We start from the raw sequence: 11031 nt of genomic DNA on the forward strand, positions 1-11031 counted from the left end.
TCTGTCAGCAGCAAGAGACTGTGTCAGAGACAAAGCCAGTCATCACAGAATGTCAACGGAAATAACAAAATGTAGATGTATCGCTGCAAACATTTTTCCAGATTCCATTTTGAGTATTTTCACAGTATCACTAAGGTTTGAAGAGACCTCAAAGATCATCAAGTCCAACCTGTCACCACAGACCTCATGACTAGACCATGGCACCAAGTGCCACATCCAATCCCCTCTTGAACACCTCCAGGGACGGTGACTCCACCACCTCCCCAGGCAGCCCATTCCAATGGTGAATGACTCTCTCAGTGAAGAACTTTCTCCTCACCTGCAGGCTAAACTTCCCCTGGCACAGCTTGAGACTGTGTCCCCTTGTTCTGGTGCTGGTTGCTAGAGAGAAGAGACCAACCACTTCCTGGCTACAACCACCTTTCAGGTAGTTGTAGAGAGCAATAAGGTCACCCCTGAGCCTCCTCTTCTCCAGGCTGAACAAGCCCAGCTCCCTCAGCCTCTCCTCACAGGGCTGTGCTCAAGGCCTCTCCCCAGCCTTGTTGCCCTTCTCTGGACACCTTCAAGTATCTCAATGTCCTTCTTAAACCGAGGGGCCCAGCACAGGACACAGTGTGGCCTAACCAGTGCTGAGTATAGGGGCACAATGACTTCCCTGCTCCTGCTGGCCACACTATTCCTAATGCAGGCTAGTGTTCATCCACTGTACACAGACAAATGTTAGGAACCATGACAAAAGCCCCAGTGAGCAGCACATCAGCTTCATATTAGAAGATGCCTTGCTAGAGTGTTTATCTATAAATTTCTGAGAAGCCTCTTTTAGCCAAGCAGTCCTTAGACGAGCACTAGAGCTCAGAAAGGACAATTAGCCTGAGTTTCCAAATGGGTGTATAGAAAATATAAACTGGTGTGGAGCTGAATGTATGTGTGATCAAGGCAAAAATGGTTATCTTATTTTGAGATTGTATCATATTTAAACCCAGTGAGATGCTATCACTGGGGTAATGAAGAATAACAGCTCCATTTACAGATTACCATGACCACCTGCCTGGTTATCTGTGATGAGTGCTTCCATTAGGAAAAAGACTGCAAGTACCTCAACATATGATAGTACAGTTACCATTCTGATAGCACAAATGTCCAGAGTGCTTTACTGAAATCAAGATAAACCCACTGCTCTACCATCATCTACCCACCTGGTTATATCCTCACAAAAAGCTATCAGGTTGGTCAGACATGACTTCCCCTTGGTAAAATGTTGATTGCTCCTAATGACTCTCTTGTCCTTGATATGCCTAAGGACAGCACCAAGGATAAATTGTTCCATTACCTTCTCAGGGATGGAAGTGAGGCTGACTAGTCTGTAGTTACCTGGGTCCTCCTTCTCACCCTTTTTGAAGATTGGAGTGACATTTGCCTTCCTCCAGTCCCCAGGCACCTCTCCTGTCTGCCATGACTTGCCAAAGACAGTGGAGAGTGGTCTGGTAATGACCTCCACCAGCTCGCTCAGCATCTGTGGGTGCATCCCACCGGGACCCATGGATTTATGGATGCCCAGATTACTTAATTGTTCCCTAACCCAGTCCTCATCAACCAAGGAAAACTCCTCCTCTGTCATGGCTTCCTCTGGAGCCTCAGGGGTCTGGGGCTCCTGAGGACAGTCTCCAGCAGTACAGACAGAGACAAATAAGGCATTTAGTAACTCCACCTTCTTTGTATCCTCCGTCACCAGTGCACCCACCTCATTCGGCACTGGGCCTACATTGCCTCTAGTGTTAGTTTTTACTGCAGTGTATTTGAAGAAGTCCTTTCTGTTGTCCTTGACCTCCCTTGCAAGGTTGAATTCCATGGGGGCCTTAGCATTCCTAGTTGCCTCCCTACATCCTCTGACAACAATCCTATACTCCTCCCAAGTGGCCGGCCCCTCCTTCCATGGTCCACAGACTCTCTTCTTCTATTTGAGTTTGCTCAGCAGTTCCCTACCTAACCATGCAGGACTTCTGCCCCCCTTTCTCGATTTCCTACGTGTTGAAATGCTCTGATCATGAGCTTGGAAGAAGGGGTCCTTGAATATTAACCAACTATCATGGGCCCCTTTGCCCTCTAGTACCCTGTCCCATAAGATTTCTCCTAGCAGCTGTTTGAAACGGCCAAAGTTGGCCCTCCTGAAGTCCAGGGTTGCAATCCTGCTTTATATTCTGTTCCTACCACACCATCTCATGATCGCTACAGCCAAGGCAGCAGTCAGCCTTCACCGCTTCAACCAGACCCTCCTGGCTAGTATCAGGCCCAGCAGTGCTCCTCTCCTAGTTGGCTCATCCACCATTTGCATCAAGAATTTATCACCAATACACTGGAGGAACCTCCTGTACTGTGGATGGCTACCTGAGTAGGCCTTCCAGCAAATATCTGGGTAGTTAAAACCCGCCATGAGAACCAGGGCCTGTGATTGTGAGGCTGCTGTCAGCTGCCTGTAGAGGGCCTCATCAACTTCCTCATCCTGATCAGGTGCTCTGCAATAAACACCCACAACAGTATCAGTCATGCTCGTCTGCCCCGTAATTCATACCCACAGACTCTCAACTTGCCCCTCATCCACCCCTGGACAGAACTCAATACATTCCAGTTGCTCCCTCACATACGGAGCAACTGCACCACCTCACTTTGCTGACCTGTCTTTCCTAAAAATGACATCTCCATCCATGACCACATTCCAGCCATGTGAGCTGTCCCACCACATCTCTGTAATTGCCACCAGATCATAACCCCTTGATGGCACATGGGTTTCTAACTCCTCCTTGTTTGTTCCCCATGCTGTGTGCATTGGTGTACAGATATTTTAGGGAGCAAGGCAAGCATGATGATTCTACCCTGGTGGGGTGAGAGGCCTTCCAGTCTTGATTAACACTAGAACACTGCCCCACTGGTGCAAAATCAGCAACAACCCCTGTATGAAACCAATTACTTAAAGAACTGATAAATAGTTATGCAAATATCATGAAAGACAGTAGGAGGAACAAAACAAACAAACAAAACCCCTAAAACCGACACAACAAGAGAGAAATCTTCTTCAATATGGGAAAGCTCATAGCAAAGTTTTGCAACCCAGAAGCAACAGGTCCCAGTTAACCAGGTTTTAGAGCTAACCCCCTTCATAAACTGTTCAATGACAGAGTACCCTACAATAGTAAATACACATTGGCTCCAGGGACAAAGGAGGCCCTGTCAAGGCCTATGAAACCTCAAGACTTGGAATCCTTTTGAACCCCCTGGAATTTCCATTTCTTTGATGCAATCTTCCAACTAACAATTTTATTGAGATACCAACCTGTGGGGAGACCAAAAATCAATGTAAAGGTAAAGACAAAGACCTAGGGAGCATAAAAGAGTGCCTGCAGCTCAGTGCAGGGCACTGCATTTGAGATACTAACTGAAATCAAAACAGGGAAGATTTTTCCAGGTAGTAGTAGGCCTGCCATGGCACCTGAAACAGTTATCAATGAATAAACTTTGTATGTTGAATAGAAATGGACAATCAAAAGCAAATACATATATTTTTAAGATTACCTTAAATGGAAACAATTTTCTGTCCTATGAAAACACCAGCTAGAGAATTTGTGGTCAAATGACATTGGTATATTATGTGACATAGGGAAATACCATCATGGCAATGCTGAATGTATGGTCGGACAAAGCATAGTAGACAGCTGGTTGAAGAATAAAGGTGAACTGAACAGAGATAATCAGGAGACAGGACACAGAAAGAACAGCCCTTCTGTCTGAAGAAACAATTGTGCTCTGCAAATAGAAATATGTCATCTGGTTCAGGCAAGAAGGCTGCCCACCAAAAGAGAAAGCAAAAATGTGGGATAGATCTGGGAACTGAGAGGTTATTTCCAGTCCTCAGAAACTCAGGAGGAATCCAGTCGAAAAGACATTTGGGGAGAAAAGTAAAGTTCAGAAATCAATTCCCTGCTAAAGGATTTAAACTGACTGTCAAGAAAATGTTTCCTTTCAGTATGTTTGCTGCTAGAGCCCACCACATGTCCTTAAGAGAACGTCTCTGCCGTATGTATTCCTCCCCATCCTTTAGGTCAAAGCAGCAAAAATATGCACAAGATCTTGCATAAGTGCCTGAGCTCCATGTTTGCTGAGTTAGTTGAAAGGTCCATTGTTTTTAAAAATTACTCTTTTTAAGTAAAAAACAAAAATACACAAGAGTACACAAAATAGATATTCACATCCTGGACAGATTTGTACAAATATGTTTTCCATTGCTTTTATAAACCGTAAGAATCAGTCAAGTTATGTTAATTCCCATGCTCTAGCTCTAAAAATGGATTTTACATGATTGAAAGCACTATTTAAGAGTGATGTTTAAAGTAAATTAAATGCACACCTTTCTAAATTCATTGCAATGCCTCAGCAAAACCTAGACTGGCAGCTCACTAAAATTGTTTAGCATAAATTTGATCATACTGCATCATATTTTTAAGCTCGCTGCACTATTGCAATACTTGTCTAGGAAAATCTGTCTGTATCTGAGAGCCTGCACCATAAGACAGTTAGCTGTGCTATAGTTAACGTTCTTAAGATATGAACCAATATAGGTAGTTTGCCACAAACTTAAGAGGCATATTATTTGTAGAAAAGACATCCTTTTCCCATCAGTAGCTAGGTTCAATGATCAAAAAGCTTAGTCGGAAAAGCTCCATTATAAGCACCTAGAAAAGCTCAGTTACAAGCACCTAGAATCATTTAGTGATCCAGCTTTGGTTTTGGCACTATGAAAACTATTCAGTGTATTTAATATTTGTTATTATAAGAAGAGTCACTTTTATCTGAAAAGATGATTTAAAGTCTAATTATACATGTCTTCTTGTGACAGAATATTAAGTAACAACACGAATATCAATACTGCTTATCTGTTCATGTCTGTAGATTTTGAATACTTGATCTCAAGATGCAAAATAAACTCAGTCTATGTGAACAGCAGACCTGAGGCAGATCTTAGGTTTGCCACTGTCTTGTATGACCCTTCCTTCAGCTCTACAGTTTTGAGTTCATTCACAAAACGAACACACTATCAGGTATCAAAGTATTCTGGGATCAGTCTAAGAGGTACTAAATAGGTAATCTAAATAAGCTCCAGAAAGGAAGCATCATAAATATCTGAAGTTTTCTGCTCATCCCAAAATTTTGTATTAATTACAAATTTAAGACCTAGAGTTCATGCAAAATCTTTAGAAGTGTTATTGAAGCAGTTTAAAAATAAAGTTATGTATCACCCATTGTAATACACGTTTGAGAAATTTTACATTCACCTAACACCAACCAATTAACATCCACACAGTCTTGCAATCTGCCCCAGCTTACTTTACTTATCAAGCTTGTCAGACACTAAATTCCATCACATAAGAGTTTGACACCAGCCACAGAAATTATATGACTCTGTACATCATTCCACAGTGAAATCTGATTTTATAGCACTTATTGGGCTCTCTTTATTACTGAGCCAAGGTAAATCGGGCAAAGAGAAATATGTGTATAAAATAAGCACAAGTATCAGCCAGGTCTACTATTAGAGCTCAAAACAGCTAAAATATAAGTAGTTAAAGCCTAAGGAAACTTTTGATGTGGAAAGCCAATACAAGAAGTATAAAGTCTGAGAATTCTTTAACCTCCACAGCTGTGGCCTTGAGTGCAGTTCCTCTGCACAGATTTCTTTCCCTGGAAGGGATGAATAGAGGAAAAAGTGGTGCTGAATGATTATTCTGTTTGCAAGAAAGAAAAATCTGACTTCCAAATGAATAGCAGCTCAGAGACGCTAGAGCACCAAGAGGTGGACAGTAGGAATTTGTCTCTGTCAATTTCAGTCCAAGACAGAAAAATATGACAACCACAAAAATGCTTTATGAGGGCACTTGAACAAACACTTTGGAAGTCCATGGGGAATAATACGTGGTTTCAAATTTTTGTAGACTTCAGCAAAGTCATTGCTGAGTCTTTAATCCTTTCAATGGACTGGCCATACACATTTTGAAAAAGTTTCAGTCTGCTGTGGAAAGAGAGAAAACTGCAAGGAGAATTTTATAGCTGCTAAGAATCTACCAGTAGCATTTTTTAAAAAGGAAAAAAAAAAAAAAAAAGGAAGAAAAAAAAATGCCTATTTAATTTGTAAGACAATCTGCTGTGATTACAATATTCAATTTTTTCACCAGAGAACAATGTCTCTGCTGAGGCTCAATAAACAAGATGGAACTCATAAAATCGGAAATACGAGTATACACAGTGCCTAATAAAAGTGCAAGGATTTATGTAAGGACATGCATAAGTAAAACACCTTCTTTAATGCTAATTGCAATAATTTGGAATAGTTCTTTTCAAAACTCTGTTTCAGACTCAAAAATGTGTGACTGACACATGCACAGGGTCAAACAGTGTCCTGTTCCCGTTGGGACAGGAAAACATCTACTGTAACTGGCCGAGGAGGAATGAGTTTGTCGCTGTGTGAGAAGGATGACGATAAATCCCACGTTAGCCAGGCGAAAGGCGCGAGTATCCCTGTGATTCTAAGGGACCCAAGGAGCGAGACCGGGTGAGGGCGTGGAGGCCGCCGGTCAGACGGCGGCGGGCGCGGCCCCGCGGCTGAAGCGGAGGAGGTCCCGGCTGCCGGAGCTCTGCCGGCTAGCCTAGCTGCGGGAGAAGTCGTGAGGCCTCCCCGGACGCGTGCAGCCGGCGGGAACGGGCACCCGCAAGCACGACTGCTCCCGGCGGGCAGCCCTTTATCGTCCCGCTCTCTGGCAGGGGGCGGGCCCACGTGCTCGGCGCTTCGAGCTGCAGGCGGCAGCGGGCCGGGCCCGGCCAGAGACTAGCTGGGGCTGACCCGGGAGTCGGCTGATTGGAGAACGACCCTCTCCTTCCCCCCTCTCCCCCTCCCCACCCCCACCCCTTACACTTTTGATTTTAGAGTAGGCTGAAGGGCCCGATGGTTGCGATGCCGGACAATTAGCCAAAGCAGCGGGGGGATGCTTGCCAATAAATACGGAGATTTGAGGTTAAGCAGCTGTAAATCTGCATTAATCGTTTCAGGAATTCAGCTATTTACAAAAGCTTTTAAAGAGCAAACAAATAAGAGGAGGGAGGGGAGGAATAGAGCTGTCCTTACCTTCACATTGTTTCCCTTCGCCTTTATAGCCCGGCTTGCAGATGCATTTGTAGGCTTTTGGCGTGTTTTGACAAATTGCATCGATGTGACAGTCATCCGTAGCTTCTGCACATTCGTCAACATCTGGAAGCACAGAACGAAGGCAGATAAGAAGGGAGACCTGCGACATAGAAAACCCTTCAAATCCAGTTTGCTTGCCTGCCTTTCAAGTGTCGCCCTGGAAATGGGAACATCTAAGTTTAGGTAACTGAAGAAACCAACGTGCTACTCTTTACAAGTAACTTGTAAGCGCTGCTGCACCAAGCTAGGGGGGCTCGGTCCCCACGTTTCTGCATTAGGAAACCATTAGACATGTAAGAAATCAACATCTGCTCTACCGGTCTGGTGCTGGAGATCTGCATCTTAGTAAAACAAGAGAGTGTTTAAACGACCTAAAAGAGGAGAAAAAGTCCACTTGCACGTTCCAGCAAAGAGATCTTCTTGATTTAGAAAGATAGACCCTAGTTTAAATAAACTCTGCTGGTGATGGAATGAGAAAAAGAAATATTTGAACAGCAAAACCACATTAATCCTTTTTATTATTAAGAGGCTAAATAAATAAATGGACGACCATATGAAACTCGGTAAGCTAGCGGGGAGAAAAGCAACCTGCAATAAACGGACTAAAACCCATTTGGAAAGAAAAGGTCCCAGCAGTGGAGCAGTCTTGCTGGTGAGCTGGACTCTGAGAAGGGGAACCCAGACTCCTTTTCTTGTTTTCAGGGTAGGAAGCTTTTACAAACACTTCAGTGACGGGCATTCGTTTGCTCCCACGGCTTTAAAGAGGATGGGGGGAGGGACGAGGATGAGAGAGAGTCGAGATTTGGTAGTCGTGAAAATGTTAATGAAGTGAACATGCCGGGGGGCGGGGGGGGGGGGAGAGAAAAAAAGCTCTGACCTGCTCAGGGATGGGGTGTGCTGTTAACATGGGAACATGTAAAGCCGTGCTTAACCTGCCCTGACCCCTAGACGGTCCCCAGGCACCCTGTCACCCGCAGCGAAGGGCTGCGGCGAGGCCGGTGCTGCCCCGTAGAGAGTCCGCCGCTGTCATCCGCGGCCGTAACGCACCTCAGGTAGGTTTTTCCTCATGCCAGAGCCACATCTGGGATTCCCGGGAGGAGACAGTTTAGCAGACGGGTAGCAACTAGGAAAGCTGCACGGAGCACAGCCCCCCCCCCCCCCCCCCCCCCCCCCCCCCCACACACCCGTCCCCACTTTATTTCTAGGAAATACCGACAAGAGAAGGGTTTTGCGGAGGGACTGGGGATCATCCAACGAGAGACATACGCAATTAGTTTAATGCCAATTAGATTAATAGATCTTCCGAAAGGGTGCATTAAAGTGAAAACAGTTTTATTGTTAGCTGGAAATCAAAGCTAATTGTTTCAGAAGTGCTTACTATGCCATCTCCAGTGATAACAGAGGGATCCTCCAAAGTCACCGAGGACAGGAGGGAGCTATTTAGAGAGGAGAGAAGAATCAGATATTGTGGCACGGCACACAGCGGAGAGGTGCAGACCAGAACGGCCCCGCGGGGCACCTCAGAGATTCCAGCCTGGACTCTGTATTGTTTGGTTAGTTGGTTGGTTTTTTTAAAGAAATAGTGGAACAGAACGCAGTGCGTTGTTATTTTCTGGAGAAAAGCTGGGCTGCTGTAATGTTTCCTTCTTTCGTGTCCAAGAGTTTATTTTAACCACTGAACCAGTTCATACCTAGCTATAACTTAAGTTTAGGGGTTCCGAGGGTGTTACCCAGATCAGACACAGATCCAGTCAAGCACAAAAAGAAAGGCATTTTTTGTTAGTTTGTTGGGGAGGGGGGTGGGGTGGGGGGGTTGTTTGGGTGTTTGTTTTGGGTTTTTTTTTGGGGGGGGGGGTTGTTTGTTTCTTTTTTAATGCTTCGGTTCATACTTTTGACTCATTAAACTAGCACCCATTTCCCATGAAGATCAGCAAAAGTGACAGCTGTACTCTTTATAATGCCGTCAAAAATTCAAACTGCACTGAACCAAAGGGGACATCTCACAGCAACAAGAGGATGCCTGGGAGTCAGGCGTGAATGCCAATGAGACAAATGAAAGGGCAAAACCAAATATGAGCCTCAGCTCTGCTCCACATCTCACAAGGCATTTCTTATACTTTTAAGAACTTCTATGCTGACCTCATTCATTTTGTTGCATCTAAACTCGTATCTGAGAAAAAAGGATTTCCTGGCCCCCATCCCCAGCTTCACCTTAAGTTATTTCTTCCAGCACAACTTCATACATACACATCTTCAAGAAATTACTTTGGGCTTACAACATTCCTAGGCAGATGGGCTTCGGGGTAGGGGGGGTGGGGGTGGGGTGGGGGAGGTGGTGTTTGTGTTGGGGTTTTTGTTTGTTTGTTTGTTTTTAAACACCGGGGCAAAGGCTTAATATCATCACTGCTATTACTCATATAGGAGTGCGGTTGTTAAGAAACACCAGGTCTTTGGCTAATGGGCAGACAGGGAAAATCTGACGATGTAAGAGCCAAGGCTTCCCCTGCGGAGTCTCAAGGGTTCAGCACAGGCACATCTCTTAGGCACTTAAAGAAAAGTAACTTTTTCTTCCCCGTCGCTCCCTCCAGACATCTCAGGACTCCGGCAGCGTCAGACACGCGAGAAAAAGCCTGTCCACCACAATTTCCACCACCCCCGGCACTACTAGCGGCAAGAAGTGACCTCCTCCTCAACACCTTGCATCAGGCAGAGGAGAGCGGACAAACACGAGTTCCCCCCCGGGGCCGCGGCTCCGCGCTGCCCGAGCCTGAGAGAGGCGGCACGGCAGCAGAGCCCCCTCCCCCCGCTCCTCTTACCTGCGCCCCCGTTTCCTCCCGCCAACCTGCCGGCCCAGGCGAGAGCGAAAAGCAAACAGCAGCGCCGCGAAAAGCAAACAGTGCCCATGATAATGATGCGATCCCCGGCCCCCGGTGCCTGTCTGCGATAAGGAACGCGCTCGGGGCCGGCCGCGCGGAGCCGCCGGCGCTGACGCCCTGACAGCGCCCCGCTGATTCGCCGGGGCTCCCGCGGCGGGGGCGGTGCCGGCAGCCGGGGCGGGGCAGGGTTAGGCCGCCCCTCCCCGCCCAACCGTCCCCATTGCCCAGCCGCGACTTGCCCCTGAACCCTGTTGCGGCCCGGGGTGGGGGCTAGGTAAAGGGGGTTAAACTCTTTCCTTGACTCGAGAGTATTGCCTGTTAGTCCGGCCGTGTGTGCTTGTCGGCGTGACGCCCGCGTCTCCCCGCAGGTAGGAAGCCCGGAGAGAGCCGTTGGCGCCGTTGCCAGGCTTCGGCACCGGCGGCGCGAGCCCCGGGCTGTGCTCCCCCTCAGGGTTCAGGGCGCGAGGGCCGACCGTTAGTGCCCGCCTCGCCCCTCAGGAGGGCGCCCCCTCGCGGCCGGGGGCGGCTCTGGCGGCCACAACCCCGTTGCCCCTCGTAGAGGCTGGGAGAATGGCCTGGAGGAAATGGCTCCCCCCCGCCCCTCCTCCGGGCTTTGAAGGCAGACAGTCCGGCGAACCCGGCCGCCCATCTCCTTGACAACCGCTGAGAGGGATTTTTTTCTTCCCTCTTCAGACTAGAAGAGAACTTTTCATATGTCTTCCCCTTGCCTTCCTCGTAGCCTCGCCTGACTGCTGCAGCTGCCGTTCCAACTCGCCTCGTCATTACCAGTTGTGAGGACTTTGCTTGCCTCTCTCCAGCCAGCCGCTCTGGCCAGCCTTCCCCTTAGCCTTTCTTCTCCAAGCCCTGCTGCACTCGAGGCAGCCGTGGCTCTGCAAGTGCCTCGCACGACCTTGCACTGGGCCCAGC

The 11031-nt window shown here is 47.2% G+C and overlaps 1 protein-coding gene across 1 annotated transcript in view; it reads right to left on the reverse strand.

Moving 5' to 3' along the window:
- The window catches only part of SCUBE1 (signal peptide, CUB domain and EGF like domain containing 1), a 255138-nt gene extending 244994 nt beyond the window's left edge, over positions 1 to 10144 (reverse strand). Inside the window, exons 1-2 of the mRNA XM_054173884.1 lie at positions 10045 to 10144; positions 7169 to 7291 (exon numbers count right to left, since the gene is read on the reverse strand). Of these exons, the coding sequence (XP_054029859.1) occupies positions 7169 to 7291; positions 10045 to 10132 (211 nt within the window). The 5' untranslated portion in view covers positions 10133 to 10144. The remainder of the gene's footprint in view (positions 1 to 7168; positions 7292 to 10044) is intronic.
- Between the last annotated feature and the right edge of the window lie 887 nt (positions 10145 to 11031).

The sequence above is a fragment of the Dryobates pubescens genome, chromosome 27, assembly GCF_014839835.1.
Source record: "Dryobates pubescens isolate bDryPub1 chromosome 27, bDryPub1.pri, whole genome shotgun sequence".
NCBI classification, from domain to species: Eukaryota; Metazoa; Chordata; class Aves; order Piciformes; family Picidae; genus Dryobates; species Dryobates pubescens.